We start from the raw sequence: 21,954 nt of genomic DNA on the forward strand, positions 1-21,954 counted from the left end.
AGAAATAAGAAACATATCAGCCATAAATTTCTTACCGCAATATCCGTTCGATTCATGATTAAAAGCTAAATCTTTTGGTGGTAGGTCAAACCTCTATTATTATATTTTAGCATACTTTTTACTAAGTAATAGGCCTATATAATGAGTAAAGACTACATTAATGAAAAGAAGAATTTACTTTCATGGCTGATTATGCAACTGAAACATAATACAGAATATAATTAAGTATCCATCTAAAGTGATTTGAATCCGAAATTGGAGTACACAGAAATCAACAAGTTGATACATATTGATTACAAAAAATTACGGATGATAATGACAATGTTCATGACGTTTTAATACACTGTTAGTACGCTAAATTGCCTACCAGATTGCAAAACAAGGGAAAAAATAAGATAAAATAAGAAGGGGAAAACGAGAATTGGAAGAAGAAACAAAAAGAGGAGAGAATGCTGAATTTATAAAGTTGAGTACTATTAACTATTAACTATATCCCAATTACTGATATCGTCCCCTATGAGTAAAATATCTGCACTTTAAATCAATGGAGTCGTTTTCGTGTTTAATTTCATAAATTGAAACGATCGTTTTCCTCAGAAAATAAGGAAAACAAATATTTTAAGTTGTAACGTATGGTTCTTTTTTATACTGTTTTTCTAGGATTTCGTTTTCTTAAGACATTCATTCCTTTTTTAGTCGACCTTCATAGAATCCCTTCAAGTACATTTTATGATGCTCATGCAAATCTGATTCATTGTTTAGCTTAACTTCGTTCACTCGTCTTTGGTGTGCTTCTGACATATCTTGCAATCTTGCAACATGCTCTAATTCTCTTTTCAAAGCCACTTCTTTCATACTATCCATTTCCTTCTTAGTTTCTGTTTCACTCTCTAATCGCGCTTTAGCTTCAGCTATCTCCGCTTTTTTATAATCATGTTGGCCCTCTGAAATCTCTCTTTCCATCGCACGAAATCTTTTCTTCTCCCGTTTATCCTCCGTATTCTCCCTTCTTTTGTGAGCTGAACTACCGGCTTGACCATCATCCTGACAAATTCCAATGAAACGCCCGATGCATGACCTCGTCTTATCATCGAGACTTTCGTCCTTAGATGTGACGTTCTTAACGACGAATATTTTCTCCCGGTCGATTTTCTCGTTTTCCAGGAACACGATCATTTTGTTGACTTCTTTGTCCGATATCTTATCTCCGTGGGTTATCACGACAGATGGTAGTCTCTCTGTGCGTAAATAAATAAATGTTAGAAAAACTTACATTACATAAAGAAATATAGCCAGGAATAGCCAGGAATAGCCAGGTAAACGCAGAAATGCTGATGACAAAAGTATTGAGAAAACTTAAAAACATATGAACTAAATATCAACTGGTGATACTTCTTTTATATTATAGGCGGGCTGATCTATTATGAGGAAGAAATGAAAAAGGTTTTTAATGAGTATTGCATTATAATAATTCGAATAGTAATTACAGATTGTGTACTTAATGCTCCTACTTTTGATGAGCTTCGTGTTAGAAAAGATTTGCACAGAAATTATTGGAAGATATTATGTTTCTATTAGGAGAATATTGCCTGACATGGCGAGGTGTACGCATATACACTGATGATGATAGTAATAATGAGCTGTAATAAATTTAAAAATCATCACAGGAAATATGAGTTTGTAACGAATTCATGTATGTTAGGTAAACTCTTTAAAGTCTGCTACATCATAATCTGCCTTATCTTATTATGTCCAATCCCCTGTGAAATCTGTACATATGGAACTTCGGTACCGAGCCTCTGTGCAATACATTGAAGAAGAAAAAAAGTACCTCACTTTGGGAGCTCTAATTATAAAGTGAAAACCAATATGAATTTCAAGTCAGTTTCATGATGAAGAGTAACGTGTTTTCTATCCAATGATATCATATTCGTAATATATCTGCCACGGATGACTAAGCACCAGGATCTGTAAAAAGTGTTGTCAAAAGTTTTGGCTGATGGAATAAATGGGGGTCAGGCGATATACATAAAGCACACACACACACACACACACACACACACATATATATATGTATATATATATATATATATATATACATGTATATATATATATATATATATATATACGTGTGCTTCTTTGGTCTTAACACTTTTTTTCTAAATTAAAATCATGCCTCATGCTTCATTGCTTCATTGTTTAAAATGATGCAATGTATTACTAGGCTTTCAAAGAACCTTGTTTAAACCCATAGGATAATCTTTAGTTATTTTGAATAGCCTATTAACTGCTTGTTCCATGATATCTAAGTTATCTCTGCTAATTTGTTCATCGCGCCATTTAATATGCATAAAGGAGCATAGAGTGTTTATTTCGAAATGCGAATAAAAACTCAAAGATTACTAAACCTAAATGCAAGATATAATTATAACAAATGATAATTAATATCAAAGAAACTGACAATGAACTTACAAACTCAAACATTGTTCTCCAAATGTGATTTTTTGGCCCAGTAATGGCCGAATGACAGTAATCAAACAAGATCTAACAGCCTAACTCTATCATGTAGAGAGTAAAAGGAACAACAACATGTCCTACTGCATGTTTCTCTTCAGGAAATATCTGCTTAAAATACATGTGTTTGTAATATAAGATTTGTATCGTCTTTATAGTTACCAGCGATATTTAAATAATCAATGTGAAGAAAAAAAGTAAAACACCCATTAAGAAGTTGCGACGGATAAGGCTCATTCGAAGAGAAAAAAATGTGAATAGCAAGTAAATATAGGCCTACGTACTGGTATTTTGGCGGCATGTCTCGATGAGCTCAGTGATGTTTTCAACTGCGTCGATTCCTCCAATTCCGCTGAAAAGGGAAAGATAGATACAGAAGAGTGGATGTCAAAACCCTTTCTCACTATATATATATATATATATATATATATATATTTGAATGAATTCGATGTAACCCTCATGAATTCTGATAAAATATAAATGCAGCAAAGAACCAAAAGAATATTCAAGGTTATAACTATAACCAGCACCAGATATTTCCTCTTTCATTTCCTTCACCAAAATGAAACTCTTGGTCGGTTTAAGTCCAGGAATCTTTACACATTTCCATTTCGTGGCATCTGGTAAAACGTCGTAATGTACCTAAAGACATAGAAAGTGTTAGCGAAATTGAATTATTACATTCAAAGCTTTCACATCATCATAAGATATCCTATGATGGATCTGGAACTCCCTGTAGTCTCATCGGGTGAGAGTCAGTGGACACAGATGGAATGTTTTAACTGGAATTTATAATGATTAAAACAGTTTTTTTTAGGACTGCAAGGTTTATCACTTTATTAAATTACGTTATAAGAGAATTGTTGAATTATTGAACTATCATATCGAATTGATTTGTTTCTCCTTTCTACATATCTTTAAATCTTATATGAACAAGGTGAGACGTACTCACTAATCCAATGTTCTAATGCATTATGGTCGGATATCATAGGTATTTGAAAAAGTGTAACTAGACTGAGATAATTAATTAGAACCTAATAAGCGCCCAATTAGCATCAATCAAAAGCTCTTTCCACTTTTTCCGTCTTTAATAAGTGTTTTCCTCTTTGATTGTTAGAAAAGACAACGATTTGAGGGGGTGCAATTTGATAATTTTTAATTAAGTGTCTCGCTTGTGATTGGCTAACGAGGTGATTGTGCTTCGTGGTGAATGGGCGACTTATTAAAGTGTGGATTCATAGAAAATCACAAATATGGCAAATAGCGTATTACTAGAAACTGGTAAGCTAACAGATGGCCATCGTGCAAGTTTTAGTTCAACTACATATCGGGTGATTTATAAAAATACAAATAAAACAACCTCTATAGCATCTGGGATATGCGAGAGATTCGCCGGAAAAATAACGATGTTTTAATGCCGTCACAATATGAACCAACCCTGCCCAAGCAGACGACACCCCATAAAGAATGAACATAATTGCAATGCTTTTATTTCTCAAATTATAATGAGTTTAGTGTATATAAATGTGATGGAATTTTACATCATTCAAAAAGGGATATGACCCCTATTCGGAAAACTAAATTATTTTGTTTGTAAATACACAGGATAGGGGTTAATGAACAATCAAAGAAACCACACTTTCAAATTAAAAAACCTCCGGAATGATAGCATCGACGTCATTTGTTCCCTCTTGAAACGCCGAACATGCCGCGGTGTATGCAGCTGAAAATACAATGGCGTCCTATTTTGTTTACAAGCGACAGATTCCTTCTCCTACTTTTTTCCTTGCATTTTTCATCCAAATAATACCATGTACGGGGTTTAGAGTGAGGCAATAGATTAAACATTTCGCCTGAGGGTATTGAAGTAAGAGAAATAACTGAAGAAAAGATGACAAAACAGGCAGTGAAATTGTGTGAGATGTCATGGGACATCGTCTGCTTGTGCACATCATGTTCAACATGTGACGTCATATCTCAGCAGCGACCGGAGAGCTTTTCAGTTGCTATGTCGGGGCTGTATCTAAGCGTTTTGTAATTGTTAATAATCATTTCTTTGAATGTTGTCTAAGCATTGGCTTTTGATAACCTTGGCCAATCAAAGTGTCACCTTTGCAATAATGACATTAAAGTTAGTTTTTTAAATCAATGAATCTTCTCTTTAAGGGGTTAAATTGCCCCTCAGTCAGAAAAGGGTGTAAGACTATCTGAGGCTTTACGTCTTATCACCAAATGTTACCTACATCATAACCACGCACGTATTCACACGTTGAATAGTGGAAACATCGGAATATAGACATATTGATGGGAACCCTTTGTTGCTTGAAGGCTATTAATCCTTTGTTCGTTAACATCGGAAAAATCACACAGCAACAAAAGAAAATACTAAAAAAGCAAACAACGTGTGTTTTTCAATGTCGCTTACAAAGTGAGTACATCTTCTTGTTCATGTCCACATTTCAATCAAAATTCCTTCTCGACATTGCGCTTTCATTACCCTCAAAACAAACAACTAAGTTTAAAGGCATTAATACATTAATAGTGATGAAGTGATGCGCGTGGTATGTTATACACGCTCTTTAAAGACCGGTGTGTAGCCCCAGTACTGAATGTGTTGACTTCCCTCGACACCATTATGTATTCTCTTCTCTACACGTGCCTTGCACCATACCCATAAACCAATCGCAACACACTCCTTTAATAAGTTGCCCAATCACTAACAAGCACATTTTCGTTCACCAATCACAAGCAAGACACTTCATAAAAAATGGTCAAATTGCAGCTCTCAAAACTTCCTCATTTCTGAAAATGAAAGAGGAATAAGGCTAGATATAGATGGAAAAGGTCAAAGAAGCTATTAATCAGTGATAGTAAGTCAATGAATAGTTCACTTATGCGATAATTAGGTGCCAATTAATTATCCATGTCTAGTTAGACCATTTTAACTACTTGATATATTTCAGCGAAATGCATGACAACATTGGAGTAGCGACTACGGGGTGAAGGGGGGGGGGGGGGGGGTTAATGCCCCTCAGTCAGAATTAGGGTGTAAGACTTTCAGGGTTAAATGGCCCTCAGTCAGAAAAGTGTGTAATACTTTTTGAGGCTTTACGTCATATCTTCAGAATGGAACCAATATCATAACCACGCACGTATTCACACGTTGAATAGTGGAAACATCGGAATATAGACATATTGATGGGAACCCTTGTTGCTTGAAGGCTATCAATCCTTTGTGCGTTACCATCGGAAGAATCACACAGCAAAAAAAAAAGAAAATACTAAAAAAGCAAACAACGTGTGTTTTACAATGTCGCTTACAAATTGAGTACTCCTTCTTGTTCATGTCCACATTTCAATCAAAATTTCTTCTCGACATTAGGCTTTCATTACCCTCAAAACAAACAACTAAGTTTAAAGGCATTAATACATTGATAGTGATGAAGTGATACGCGTGGTATGTTATACACGCTCTTTAAAGACCGGTGTGTAGCCCAAGTACTGAATATGTTGACTTCCCTCGACACCATTATGTATTCTCTTCTCTACACGTGCCTTGCACCACACCCATAAACCAATCGCAACACACTCCTTTAATTAGTTGCCCAACCACTAACAAGCACATTTTCGTTCACCAATCACAAGCAAGACACTTCATAAAAAATGGTCAAATTGCAGCTCTCAAAACTTCCTCATTTCTGAAAATGAAAGAGGAATAAGGCTAAATATAGATGGAAAAGGTCAAAGAAGCTATTAATCAGGGATAGTAGTTCACGAATAGTTCACTTATGCGATAATTAGGTGCCAATTAATTATCAATGTATAGTTAGACCATTTTAACTACTTGATATATTTCAGCGTAATGTATGACAACATTGGAGTAGCGAGTACATCTCACCTAGTTAAATAGGATTGCAAGATAATGTAGAAAGGAGAAACAAGCCAATGCTACTTAGTATTTGAAAAATACTGGAAATGAAACATATTTATGTGAGCCAAGTTGACTAACGACACCTAACACCACAGTTAGAGAAATACCTTTATTTAATTTAATAATATCTATATTTTTTGCTTCAGTGCGCTCATAGCGATTGCTTCAAACGCCATCATAACGATAGTGCTTGAAATGTAAAAAGGTGAGATACGATAATTCAATAACTCAACATTTATTATCAATTTTATGACATCACTCTCATTAAATAGGATTATAAATTGGAAATACCTTTGATTTTCTTGTTCTGTTTTTCCTCATTCTTTTAAAATTGATTTGTTGTGTTTCAAAAATATATCTCGACAAATTTCAAGACATTCAAGATTTAAAAAAAAAAACACAATAAAAGACACAATTAGATATGTTATGGAGCAATTTAGGAAAGCAAATATTTTGTACACGTATGTATGCAAAATGTCACTTTTCGTTCATTTTTTTTCGCCCGACTTGTAACTATGACATAATTTTTCTTTGTATCTTAATTATTTCTCATTCTCAAATGCTTTTTGACCACTAAGGACCGACTTATCAATGTGTTTGCTTTGTGTGTTCGTGTGTGTGTTCGCGCGCGTGTGTATGTGAGTATTTATGTGCTCTTTATTCTGTAGCTTAGTATTTCCATCCCTTGTTTATGCGCTACATTTTATTATTTATTCACCTTGCCATATAGTTTATGTAGCCTATGCATTTTGTTCACTATAGGGAGGAAAGAAAGGGGGGGGGGGGGGGGGGGTTAAGTGCCCCTCAGTCAGAAAAGGATGAAAAACTATCTAAGGCTTTACGTCATGAAACCAATTTAGTAACCACGCACGTATTCACACGTTGAATAATTGAAAACACCCTAATATTGACATCTAGATGGGAACCCTTTGTTGCTTGAAGGCTATCAATCCTTTGTGCGTTGCCATCGGAAGAATCACACAGCAACAAAAAGAAAATACAAAAAAAGCAAACAACGTGTGTTTTTCAATGTCGCTTACAAATTGAGTACACCTTCTTGTTCATGTCCACATTTCAATCAAAATTTCTTCTCGACATTACGCTTTCATTACTTCCAAAACAAACATTTAAGTTTAAAGGCATTAATACATTGATAGTGATGAAGTGATACGTGTGGCATGATATACAGTGCGTCCCAGAAAAAAACGAAACCGAGAATTATCGATGTTTTACCATAACTTAATCACAGTTATAATTGATAAATGGCATATATATGTAAAGCTTAGATCCCCCTCTTTCATTTGATACAACTCATATTTCACGCATTAGTGATTAAAATCAATTTGAAGAAAATTGAGCTAGGAATAACAAAGTTCTGTTTGTTTAAAGTAGTACTTGCATTTCCATAATTTTATCAAACGAATTCGTTTTCACTGGCTGCCCGCCGTAGCAACAAACGAAATTAACAAAAGACTTAACTCCGTTTCGTTGACAATCATCCGTAGACGAAAGACTTCATGCATGGCTGATTGTCAACGAAACGGAGTTAAGTCTTTTGTCAATTTTGATTGAGGTGTCATATGAAAGAGTAGAAATTCAACTTTCTAGAAACGTGATTTTCTCTTTAAAAATTCAGATACCGTCCGCCAAATGACTTTTCGGTTTCCTCTCTTCAAATTTATTTTAATCACTCATGCGTGAAAAAAGAGGATCTAAGCTTTCCAAATATGTGTTATTTATTAATCATACATTTTTACTAAGTTATGATAAAACATCTATAATTCTCGGTTTCGTTTTTTCTGGTTCGCACTGTAGACGCTCTTCAAAGACCGGTGTGTAGCCCCAGTACTGAATATATTGACTTCCCTCGACACCATTATGTATTCTCTTCTCTACACGTGCCTTGCACCACACCCATAGACCAATCGCAACACACTCCTTTAATTAGTTGCACAATCACTAACAAGTACATGTTCGTTCACCAATCACAAGCAAGACACTTCATCACAAATCGTTAAATTGGAACCCCTCAAAAAAATTCTGACATTCAAAGAGGAAATGATTTAGGCCTAAAAAGGTCGTAGAAGGTTTTAATAATACTAGTTACCCATGAAGAATTCATTTATGAGCTATTTTTGACTCTTGAATGACTCACTTATTTGGGGCTAATTAATTGCTAATTAATTATCATTGTCTTGATAGACTAATATAGTTATTATTATGTCATATGTAATGATAAAGTAGCAAATTACCTTTTGTATACATCTTCCTGCTAACTGCACACCGAGTACAGTACACCCCCCCCCAAAAAAAAAAAAAAAAAAAAAATGTACTGAATGACATTATCTAGTAAATCATAGTAAACTGCCTTTTTTCACCACAGCCAATGAGTTCCATCCCATGAATTAACGTACAAGTGTAACTAATTTAGGGAAAAACTTACATTGCACATGAATTCATAATTGCCTCTTTTGCCTTAATTAAGGCTTTGTAGTGAAACAATAGGCTACGCTTTACGAAGCCTGCCACGTTTACCACAGATGTGATTTAAAACTATGATTTTAGAATTAACAGTTTTTCATGAAAAGCTGGAATTTCGACATTAGACAGATTATACGTACTTTTTGATAATGATTAATCAATAAAAACAAGCAATATTTTTAAGGGCCGCTACATTATTCAACCAAGACAATGAATCCTTCCGTGGGCCGTATTTATGATTGAATAAAGAAAATGGACACTAAGCATTGTGATGGGAGCTGTAGGTGCTTGTAGTGTATAATCTATTATTCCCACCTGTGGTCAATTAGTTCAACATATCATATAGCCTATGTTTTAATATTTAGTCAGTAAATCACACGAGTGTTCACGCATTTCCTATTGGGTTGCGATGAATAGGTTTAGGGCTCCCGGGCCCCCTCAGGATTCCCGAAAATGATATGATATTGAATTAAAAAGTAACTAAGGTTTAAATAATTACACATCTAGGTAGCCGGGCTAGGGAGAAAGAAAAATTATCTAATAATTTGATGCTCCTCAATTACTTATGTGGGAGCTACCTTAAAAAGGTTTTTTTTATGAATATGGGCCCTGATCAAAACCCTATAAAATAGAGTAATAGGCACCTGGTTGATAAAATTGGCTAACGAGCATTCCCTACGAGAGCACTTTTTCTTAATATGGAAAGTGTAGTGATAGCTACATGTAGTTTAACAGAGTCTGCAAATACAGACTAGCATGTATAACTAAATATAGAATGACCTGCAACCCATGACTCATGCCAGGTCATGTTATGAAACAATGAGTACTTGTACAGAGATGCTACAAAGATGTCTGACTGACATAGAGCCTCAATAAAGCTATACAACTTATTAGTTCAATCAAAGCTCTCCAACTGGTCTTTTATAAGAACATAATATGGTGTCAGAACTAGGCAGCCAGTGTTTGTGCTGAGCAATCCAGCCTACAGTATATATATGGAGGAATCATTGAAATCAGGCCAGTTCAATCCAATTCTTAGTGATGTGAGAGATGATGAAAGCTCGAGGGCTTAGAGTCTAAGTGTATGTCCAGTGAATGTAGTTATGTCCATAATGGTTAGCGCTGTCGTTGTATGGATTGGAGTGCATAGTTTTGTGCCGGGCCAGTTCCAGTATAACGGGCAGTAAGCGTGACATATGTGGGACATGAACATACAGAATAACTCAGTGAAAGTTAATAGTTGAGCTTAAAGTAATTGTTGCAAAGATACAAAAAGAAAATGCTAATTGTTATGCTGTTCATGTGAGTGACTACACTAGGCTAAGAAACAAAAAGAAACAAAATGGCAAATCTCAGTCAACCTCCTCCACTCGACTTAAAGGGAAATATTTCCGAGAACTGGAGAAGATTTAAACAGAAATTCACTCTATACAATGTTGCCTCAGGAATGTCTGAAAAAGATGAAAAGTTACAAACATCAATGCTTCTACACGTGATTGGCGATGCTGCCTTGGAATTGTATAATACGTTCGTATTTGCTGAGGGTGAGAGCATGAAGCTTGAGAAAGTGTTGAACAAATATGAGGAATATTGCATGCCGAAACGTAATCTAACGTATGAGAGACATAGATTTTTCACAAGATCTCAGTTAGTGCATGAGAGTGTTGATCAGTACGCAACAGAATTGCGGAGTCGTGCTCAGTCATGTGAGTTTTCCATGTTGAAAGAGAGTCTTATCCAGGACAGAATTATCTGTGGTATTTTAGACGATGGTCTAAGAGAACGTTTGTTGAGGCAAGATGATCTTACATTGGTTAAAACGTTGCAAGTATGTCGTGCGGCTGAACAAACTCGAACGCAGGCACAAGCGTTGAGTTCCGCAGGGGAAAACGCCTCAATTCCGGTAGATTCTTTCAGCAAGACTAAGAAGAAATTTCCTGGTTCAAAGTCAAAACGGTCAGAACCTCAAGGTCGTACTAAAAGTGATGCATGTAGCAGGTGCGGAAACCGACATAGCAAAGACAAATGTCCCGCACAAGGTCAAACATGCAAGAAGTGCGGTAAGCAGAATCATTTTGCTAAATGTTGTAAAACCCCAGTAGCCAAGGTCAATGAACTGCAGCACTTGGAGGTAGATTCAGAAGGTTTCATGATTTGCTCTGTTGAATCAAAAGAATCCAAGGATGAATGGATAGTTAATCTACTAGTCAATAACCAGCCGGTTGACTTCAAGGTTGATACTGGTGCTCAGGCGAATCTTCTTCCTGAGACAGTATTTCACAAATTGAAACCAAAACCAAAGCTACAAAAGGCCAAAGTGATGTTGACAGGTTATTATGAGACAGATATTCCGGTCAAAGGTCGTTGTTGTGTACAAGTTGAGTACAAAGGGATCAAACGCAATGTGCCGTGTCTAGTCATTCCTGGAAATCGTCAGCCTTTGTTAGGATTACGGACGAGTGAAGACTTGCATCTGGTGAAACGGGTGTATCATGTTGAGAAACAAACTGAACACGGAACGGGTAAAAGTGTAGTTCAAGACTATCAAGATGTGTTTGTAGGTCTAGGTTGTCTTCCTGGTAAACACCACATCACATTGAGAGAGGACGCACATCCTGTTCAGCATGCATGTCGCAAAGTTCCATTTCCACTTCAAGATAAACTCAAAGACGAGTTAGATAAGATGGAACGAATGGACGTAATCACACGAGTTGATGAGCCAACTGATTGGGTTTCTTCTCTCGTGGTGGTGATGAAAAAGAACGGTCAGCTTAGGGTCTGTCTAGATCCAAGAGACCTGAACCGAGCAATCAAAAGAGAACATTATCAATTGCCATCAAGAGCTGAAATAACTGCACATTTTGCAGGAGCCAAATACTTCAGCAAGTTAGATGCATCTAGTGGTTTTTGGCAGATCCAACTAGATGACGAAAGCTCCAAACTTTGTACGTTTATCACGCCATACGGAAGGTACAAGTTCTTGAGACTACCTTTTGGTATTTGTAGTGCTCCGGAAGTCTATCACAAGATAGTGCACCAACTGTTTGCACATATTCCGGGAGTTAACACAATGATGGATGATGTGATTGTATGGGGAACTACCCAACAGGAGCATGATGACAGGTTGAGAGAGGTTCTCAGCATTGTGAGAAAAATGAATCTCAAGTTGAACAAAGACAAATGCGAGTTCAATGTCAAGAAGCTCACATTCATTGGTGACTTGATCAGTGATCAAGGAGTTCAACCTGATCCAAAGAAAGTGTCTGCTATCTTGAACATTGAGAGACCGAAATGTCGGAAAGATGTCCAACGGTTCTTGGGTATGATCAATTACCAAGGGAAGTTCATTCCAGATCTGTCGACCAAGTCAGCAGCGCTGAGACATCTACTAGACAAAAAGAATGTATGGACATGGGATCATGCACAAGAGGATGCATGGAATCAGCTGAAACAAGCTCTGATACAAGAGCCAGTCCTACATTTCTATGACAGCAAGAAACCAACCAAGCTGTCAGCAGACGCATCAAAGGATGGTATTGGTGCAGTGCTACTACAGCAATATGATCAAGATTGGGTTCCGATCGCATATGCATCTAGATCAATGACTGATGCAGAGACTAGATATGCACAGATCGAGAAAGAATTGCTGGCAATCACATACGCATGTGAAAGATTCCATCAATACATCTATGGACAACAAGTAGAATTGGAGACTGATCACAAGCCACTTATTCCACTGTTTGTAAAGTCACTGGGTGACTGTCCCCTACGCATTCAAAGGTTACTCATCAGGGTACAGAGATATGATCTCAAGGTCTTGTACACGCCTGGAAAGTACATGTATACTGCTGATACATTGTCCAGAGCAGTAGATCCAAAGGCTGAGTTGAATGCTGAAACTGAGGAGGATATCAGAGTCTACATAGATGCTATTGTCAAGAGCATGCCAGTTACATCGAACAAACGAAATCAGATTGTCGAAGAGACAAAGAAAGATGATCAACTGCAAGAGCTGCTAGGCATCATCAGAGATGGTTGGCCGGAAACGAAGCAGCAATGTCCAGTTCGAGTCAGGGAATACTGGAACATCAGGAGTGAACTCTCTGAAGCAGATGGCATCATCTTCAAAGGCAGCAAAATAGTGGTTCCCACTACGATGAGAAGGTTCATGCTAAACAAAATCCATGAAGGACACTTAGGCATCGAGAAGTGTAAGAAACGTGCTAGAGAAGTCATCTATTGGCCCAGAATCAACACAGACATCACTGAAATGGTCCAAAGTTGTACTTCATGCCTAATGTCCAGACCAAAACAGGTCAATACTCGATCAGTGAGGGGAACAAAGGAGGATCATAAGGTGAAGCAAAAAGAGCGATTCGACAAACATTCTCGAGACTTGTCAAAGCTAAAGCCTGGAGATCATGTCATACTCAAGACATGAAAACCAACACCTGGTCGAAACGTGGTATTGTCAGGTCTGTCCAGGATCGAAACAGATCATACCAGATCGAGACAGAAACAGGAGAGATGCGTCGCAGAAACAGACGTCACCTCAGGCCAGTCCCACGTCAACAACAAGCCGAGTCTATTCCACTACCAACACAGGATGACTTCGAGCTAGATGACACTGCAGAAGCTACAGAGCAACCAGCATCTGAAGAAAGCTCAACTACGCCATCAACCAGAACCAGAAGCGGACGAGTTATTAAACCGCCAGATCGCTTGAACTTGTAAATAAATGAAAGCGAACTACAGAGAAAGACTTTCGCGTTTTGTAAATAGTTTATAGTTACAGAGTTCAACTTGGACTTTAAAACATAACTGCAGGATTGCATGAGCATGACATATATATTTGCATGTTATAGTTAAAAATATAACCGGATTTAATCAGTCACTTTGATTACAAAAATCAACAGATATCACTCAACCTCAACGGAGAATTCCAGTTTCGCGAATCGCAATCTTGAAAGATATGGACTGTCGCGTAATAAGTTATATATTTGAAAGCGACAGTACTCCAGCTTTAAGGGACAGAATAATGCCCTAGTACAGTCGCGAGTGTACAGGTAGTCCACCCTGTCACTCTGTACAGTTTAAGAAGTTTTATATATGTATATGTAAACCTCTTTTAAAGAAGGGAGGTGTAGTGATAGCTACATGTAGTTTAACAGAGTCTGCAAATACAGACTAGCATGTATAACTAAATATAGAATGACCTGCAACCCATGACTCATGCCAGGTCATGTTATGAAACAATGAGTACTTGTACAGAGATGCTACAAAGATGTCTGACTGACATAGAGCCTCAATAAAGCTATACAACTTATTAGTTCAATCAAAGCTCTCCAACTGGTCTTTTATAAGAACATAATAGAAAGGGTACTGCCGGGCACAACTATTTAGAGGTTCTCGCCAGAAAAAATGAAAAAGTGCTCATGGAAATCCCCAAACGATATTGCTATTGTGAGAGCCTCAGGATTTACTGTTTGAAAAATTATTTTTCTTACAGAGTACAAAGGGATAATCTAACTTACTTGAAGACGAGTGTTGTGCAGTCTATTTTATCCGTGATTGCCATCGGTATGTCTGATTTGTCGGCGGTAGCTGAGTTGTTATCATCAATCCAAATAACATCATCATCGAAAGACCTTTGGCCATCTAGGAATTAATAAAAGGTAAACTTTGACATTATTAAAAAAACACTAGCTAAGATATTGTATTGCTCAAAGTAGTTAAAGCAAGCAGATAATATAACGTAGCATTATCACAGAAAGCACAACATAAGTTATTACATACATCTCATAAAATGCAATTAGATCGAATACAACTACTCATTATTAAGAAGATGATATTTGTGCAGTTTTTATGGAGCAAATATCAACTTCGGTTTCTCTTTTATGGGAGGCTTGTTTTTACCACATCAGCTTCCCACCACCAACACCGATTCAACGGATCTATAATACATGTATGTATTGTGTTCCTGGCGGTGAGGAAAATACCGGCTGAGCGTCCATCAAATGTTTGGCTCATTACGACACTGACTGTATTCCATATCAATTAGTAGGTAAACCCACATTCTTACACACACACACACACACACACGTACCACACACACAACCACACACGCACACCCACACATATTCCAATATTATTCGTCGGATCAATGGAAAGAAAAAAATAGGCAAAATACGAAGAGAAAGAAGACGAACATAATCAAAGAATAGCACTTTATAAGTTCTATAACTAAAGCAATAATGAACATTTGACAAATTATGTAAATTTTGTGGTTGTATTATGTATCATAGTATACAATATGGGGTGTCGAAACTGCACATATACAATAGAAAGTGTATTTTTTCTAGTGGGAAATTCAATGAGGCATATAAACCTGTGCCCATAAATATTATTTCTGTAACCTTTTTCTATGTCTTTGAAATGATTGTCACAATAATGATTTATTTCTGATAGGTGAATAGTTAATAACAAGTCAGAACAAGGATGCAGTGATAAAGTACAGAGCGGGAAAGTAGCAAGGAGGTAAATAGGCGTAAAGAATGCGATTATAAGATAACATAAAGTAAAACCGATCAGGATAAGAAAGAAATAGAGAGAGAGAGAGAGAGAGAGAGAGAGAACGGGGGAATGAGAAAAATAAATTCGAAATATTGGAGTTAACAGATATGGAACGTGAAGAAGAGGAGAAGAGAAAAGGCGAGGGGTTGTAAAAGGATGGGGGAAACGGGATCTAGAAAGAGTGGGGGGGGGGGGGTAGAGAGGGCTGGAGGGGAAGGTAGTAGATGTAGTTAAGGAAATGGGGAGAACATGGAATAAAATACCTGACATACCAGATAGGTGAGAGAAAGGAGAAAGAGAGAGAGAGAGAGAAATAATAGGGGGAAATGGGAAAAGAGGTGATCGAGAATTGGAATGGATCGAAGGAAAAATGGTACGCAAGGGAGGGCTGAGTGGGAGAGGGTGATAACATGGAATGTAGAGTGGGGACAGAGCACAGAGAGTGGAAGGGGCGAGGGGAGAAGGGCCGGAATACGGAGAAGAGATAGAAAAAGAGGCGAAGGTTGGAGCAGAGGAAATAAAGGGCAGATGAAGAGGAAAAGGAGAGAAGGAGGGGGAATAGGTTTTGAGAGAGATATGCGAGTATGAGGGTAAGTTAGGAAAACATGGGGGACCAGAGTGGGGCGACGGGCGGGGACGAAGTAAAGAATGAGAAATAGGGAAAGAATGATCATTTAAATTATACTATGAATTAACAAAATTATAAATAGAGGATCAAGGAAAGTTTTCAGAGTTGTTTGTTTATCTCTTGTTTTGTATAATACTTATCCTATTCAACATTTGTTTTAAGAAGCAGAATAATCGAGTCTCTTTTTTCCAACAATTCGTCCCTGTTTTCACGAAGTGACGGTAGTGAATGAAAATCGTATACACTTTGCGTGCGGATTTTCCTCACTATCGCCACTTCGTGAAAACAGGAACGAATTATTGATACTGAAGTTTGATCTTGTTTAAAGAAAACGAATATGATAGAGATAATGAGATTTTAGAGCCCCTGTACAAAGTTTTTTTCTGTTATACAATAAACATAACAAGTCAGTTTTTGTTTACTGTTTTGATATTCAACATATTCAAATCAAATCGTCATTGTTCGTATTCATATTCTGTTATAAGAGGTGTATTCACATATACATCTAATATTGAAGGAGCAATTTTAAGCAGTCCTTTTCCTCATATTTTCTCTGTTTTTACCCTTTTCCTTCATTTTGCCCAACAAATTCTACTCGTTCCCTCGTGCCCCCGTCCTTAACGCCCGTATCAACGCCATTGTGATATTGCCTGTGTACAAAGTAATTAACAGCGGGCTGAGCCGAGACCTATGAGGGACCCAACAGGGTATTTGAAAACATCGGAAACAGTATCATCAATGTTTATCTTTTGATGTATATCTGCCAAATATGATTTTATCCATCTTATAGGAACATCACCAATGCTAATGGAATTATTTAACGTTTACAATTCTGAGAGTGATCTATGGTATCAAATGCACGACTTAAATCTAAAAGTAGTAAGATAGTAGTAACTTTTTGATGATCCATGGGCATATTTCATTCACTTATTGTAAATAATTGTATTTCAACAGTCAAAATTGACATTAGTTGTTGCTAGAAAGGTCCAAACACCATGGCTTGCCTTACCTAATTACATGTAATGTAAGCTGTTTGCATTCTGACTATTGAAATACAATTATTTATCACAGCAGCAAGGGTCGTAAATAAACCAACAGCATAACAATCTGAAAAACAATTGTTTGCAATCTACCACCTTTGTACTTCCAATTAATGAAATTACATAACAAATATCATACACTTTCAGGAAATGCTGGAAGCTAAAATTTAATTATCATGACAAATATAGCTTTATTTCGCTCTAACTGGAAACACACTTATCGACCCTTTTTTGTATGAAAGGGGTTTTATTTGTCATATCATGGCATATCCAATTTCTCCTTCAATCAATGTGATTGATGGGGTGGCACAGGTTATGAGGATAATTGGACGTAGATGGTTTGGACATGGAGGAATGCCAATGCCTCCATTTCCTATAACATCCCAGAGTACTGAAGAAGTACTTATCAATTGCACTCAGCACTCCAAATCCTTTGAACTTTCTGCGCTACCAAATGTCCAATCACTTTTGTTTAGTTAGTATACCGAGATACTGGCCAAAATTAGAGGGAAACAAATATGTACAAAAAAGCACCATTTCGGTTGAAATTGTTTATGTCAAACACTAAATAACTCAATAGAATTGTTATCAACTTGAAGGTATTTTAATTATCCATCTCTTGACACCAAATCCATGGTGAGTAGAGGTTTTGCTTTAAAATATATCTTTATCTCTGTTTTTGTACATGGGCAAATAGTTTTAAAAAAATGCATTTCTCCGATTTTGATATAGCCTATGTAAAATAATTTTTTTTTTGATAAAATTTAATGTTTCGAAAAAATTACCCCCAAAATATTATGTTTTTTACCTAATATTTTAATGTTAATTAATGCCAATTCCATTGAAATATGTATCAAAATGAAGATAATTCAATTTTCGTCCATATGACACCACATTCATGGTGGTTCAAGGTTTCCTCAATTTATTATTAACATACTATTTGTCGTCAAAAGGACCGCTTATGCCTAGGTCACATATAAACCGGGCTCCGTACGATTTTCCCTATCCGGCGGCTTGCCGTGGATTTAGAGACCGTACGGGAACCGTCCGATTTTCATTTGTACGGCATGTGTGGTCACATATTCTGCGGCGCCCGGGAGGTGCCCGGAGAAAATTGGTCAAGTGAAATACAAGGCGCCCGTAAAGGTGCTGACTGGGTGCCGGCCGAGTGCCTGCCGGTAAACTTACGGGCTCCGTCCGATGAGTAGGTGTACTGATGGCTCCCGGAAGGTGCCCTTCCGGTGCCCGGCCGGGGTCTTCAAGGCGCCCGGCCGGGTGCCGTGCGGTTCACTGAACTACAGACTGAGTCAGAAAAAATGTCCCACTTTTTAAAAGTTGTATTGTTTGAAGTATGAATATTTAATCATGGGTTTCAAGATACATCTTGATAGAGTTATCCTCCCAGTACATTCAGGTACCATTTTTATTTGAATCTCTGAATATCAGACAATCTTTACTAGACTAGCTGCCAGATCGCACTTGCGCCAAGTTACTGGGTGAGGAATAAAACAGTGCATTGAACAAAGACAGTCAGACACGCGCAAACGCACACACACCCACACTCACACACCACCACACACACACTCACACACAACACACACGATGACAATTGTTTCATAATTACCCCTTTTCTGATTGAGCATTGATTTTTATCAAAATCGCTGAATGTTTAAGTGGCATAACCCTAAAAATCTTTCCCTTTTGTACACATTCACTACCACCATCATGTCATCATCATCATCATCATCATTTCCATCATCTTAATCTTCATCATCATCATCATCATCATCATCATTCTTATCATCATCATCATCATCATCATCATCATCATCATCATTATCATGAAGCAGAACATCCGCCAATACGCACCAATAGGACATCGGCCACTCAACTGTTCGTACGATAAGAAGAATTCCCGACAAAAAGTAACAGTTTGGGTGGGCCTTGTCGGGAATGGAATGCTCATTTGTGTGCGTGTGCATGTGCATGTGCGTGTGTGTGCGTGCGTGTGTGTGCGTGTGTTTGTGTGTTTTTGTCTGTCTGGCTGATCGGATAATTGAAAAAAACTGGCTGTCTTTGTTCAAAACATTATTTTATTCCTCACCTAGCAACTTGGCGCAAGTGACACCTGGCAGTCTTGTAAAAATTGTTTGATGTTCAGTAATGCATGCAGAGATTTAAATGAAAATGGTACCTTAATGTACTGGGAGGATAAATCTATTAAGACATATCATGAAACTCATGATTAAATATTCATACTTTCATATTCAAACAATACATCTTTTAAAAAGTGGGACATTTTTTCTGACTCACTATGTATGTGTCCTCTGGTATCCGCACCTGCTGTATTTAAGACTGCGTTGTACATTTCAAGATGCCGCCGTGAGGGACCCACACGGGCAATATTTATTTTAAATGGCCCCCGGACGGCAGACGCCTGTTGTTGTGCATATCACCCGGGGCTCTTGGGGGGGGGGGGGGCGCGAGGGCACCGTAGGGTACACGTACGGAACACTTGAGCACCGCAAGGCGCCCGTAAAGATTTTTCATGAGAATTGACCCCCAAAATCGTGAGGGGCCGTCCCGGCACCGTCCGGAGACCGCATGGGACTAGTAAGGTGCCCTACGGGCCTTTTACGGGCTTTGTACGGCCTAACGGTCAGATGAAAACGCCGGGAGAATTGAGAGCAGCCAATTCAGCACCACGGCGCCCGTACGGCTTAAAAAACTGTCCCGCCGCCCGTAGGAACTTTACGGCAACCGGCTGGACACCGGCGAAAATTCCCAAAATGTCTGTTTTTACTCGCCGTACGGGCCCCGGAGTATATATGTGAAAGCCCCATTATCGGGACGCCCCCTCCGATTTAGGGGTGTTCACTACAATGAAAAAAACAACATTATGTTATGTTATGTTAAGATCTTTAGAATAAATGAGGTTTGCTTAGTTTGTGTGGTTGTGACAGGAAACTTACAAACTAAGGATGATATTTGACGTTGGCCCTTGAACAGAGTAAGATTTCACAAAATTGTTTATTATATGCAATTTTACTCATAGTAATATAATTTTTTTAATTTAGATTAAAGATAAAGATCAGTTCTGGTCATGCGATTGCATTGTGAAAGAAACGTTGTGGAATCGATCAGAAGAGGTTGATCATCTAGCATATAAGTATAGGTGTGTACTGCAAGGTTCTGGAATCATCAAAATGATAAGAAACTCGGCCCAGTCTTCGTAAAGTTGCAAGCACTTTACACAGAAAGATGTATATGGGACCACTCACACGTGCGCGCACGTGCGTATTATATATCACGTCCAAATAGATTTCAACTAATTTCAAATATATCAATAAGAAGGCGGTTTCTCGGCAAAATTTGTATCATCACGTATTAGTCGAAACATATTTTTTCACATGATTAGTAATAAGAGCTACCGTTTCATTTTTTGAGAGGGGTGCATTTCAAAAACTGGTTTTTATCTTTAAGTATTTTGGTACTTGCATCTCAATATTCATCGAATTGTTTGTGTTATTGTGCTGCGGGGTCACAATTTATTCGAACGGGTAAATTGAGTACAAGGCTTTAGTACTTTTTTGAGATATATTCACTTGACCGTGTTCATAGCGTAAATGCATTTCATATTTCTTTGAACGTGAGCAAGCCTTGTGCTTTTTCGGAAAGTAGCGTTTCATCTTTTTTTCTGCCAATTTGTGTATCAGTGACTGTTTAATGTGTCATTTATGTTGTTGGATGATAATAAATAAAGTTGAAATAAAATTGAATTAATCACTAATAGGCGACAATGCAAATGATAGGAATGCAAAATACGAATGATTGGAATGCAGTGACGAGGGCGTCAAGGCAATACATTTTCAGAACGCAGGTGAGGACAAGGCATTGAACATATGAAGGCTACAAAGGAATAAGAATAAATGAATTAAGAATGATCGTCTTTGCATGACAAGGGACATATCATTAAGCATGTTGATCATGAACAAAAATATCTTTTGCACTAAATGAGAGTAACGTCTGTGTATATTTAGATTTACTTCGTTTCAGTTTCGACTAATGTGCTTTTCCACATACATCAGTCACCTTATTAAAGAGAGCTGGACATGATGGTTTACGTTTCATCCCCCTCCCATGCACAAAACATCCAAAGAGATGTACTTACGAATTTGAGCAGATAGCTCTTTCAAGGCAGCTTCGTTGCTCCAGTCATGCCATCCACGGTTGTCTACTATAATCAGGTTGTCCGTCAATTTGACCGGCTCTCGCGTCATTGTATGTCCACCCATTGATTGTGAATTTGCAGTCGGTATGTAGCTATTCACCTTCTTTTGCTTTAAATGCTTCGTTGTATTTACGTAATTTATCAACGAGTTGATAAAGGACGACTTCCCTGCACCAGGAGATCCGACAAGCATACAGCAAAATGTAGTGTTCTCCATGATTATGAGATGATGAGGTTACAAGACCCCTACTCCTTGTCCGATCCTATCTTTAGTTGAAACGCGGCCCTATTACAAAGATTTTTTTGACGAAGTGAATACTATACGCGTTACACAAACTTATAAAAATGCGAACATCAGAACGGTGACTCCATGATCATAACGATATGCTTTTAAAATAGCTTCAAGTCACGCCTACGAAGTCATAATTTGCATACACAAAATTACTTTGACCCGCCCCTTTCCTAGGACTTCCCACATCTATTTGACGATATAATATGTCGCAGTGATCTGACGTGGTTGAGCTTCATTTTACGTCGTACAATGGCTGGAAAAAGC

At 37.6% G+C, this 21,954-nt stretch overlaps 1 protein-coding gene across 1 annotated transcript; it reads right to left on the reverse strand.

Moving 5' to 3' along the window:
• Window positions 1-346: 346 nt before the first annotated feature.
• LOC115921278 lies at window positions 347-21,581 on the reverse strand. Its single transcript, XM_030978605.1, has 5 exons — window positions 21,339-21,581; window positions 14,461-14,584; window positions 2,799-2,866; window positions 1,029-1,238; window positions 347-363 (listed from the first exon to the last, which is right to left on the reverse strand). Exons 1-5 carry the CDS (start codon window positions 21,460-21,462, stop codon window positions 347-349), a joined length of 543 nt encoding a protein of 180 aa, XP_030834465.1. The 5' UTR covers window positions 21,463-21,581.
• Between the last annotated feature and the right edge of the window lie 373 nt (window positions 21,582-21,954).

The sequence above is a fragment of the Strongylocentrotus purpuratus genome, unplaced genomic scaffold, assembly GCF_000002235.5.
Source record: "Strongylocentrotus purpuratus isolate Spur 01 unplaced genomic scaffold, Spur_5.0 spur5_scaffold_1, whole genome shotgun sequence".
NCBI lineage: Eukaryota > Metazoa > Echinodermata > Echinoidea > Camarodonta > Strongylocentrotidae > Strongylocentrotus > Strongylocentrotus purpuratus.

Coding starts and splice junctions, on each gene's coding strand:
- LOC115921278 (XM_030978605.1), bottom strand. CDS start 21,462: ATGGGTGGACATACAATGACGCGAGAGCCGGTCAAATTGACGGACAAC. Junction 14,585..21,338: donor AGAGCTATCTGCTCAAATTC/GTAAGTACATCT, acceptor ATTAATTCCTAG/ATGGCCAAAGGTCTTTCGAT. Junction 1,239..2,798: donor GACATGCCGCCAAAATACCA/GTACGTAGGCCT, acceptor ATTTACGCACAG/AGAGACTACCATCTGTCGTG.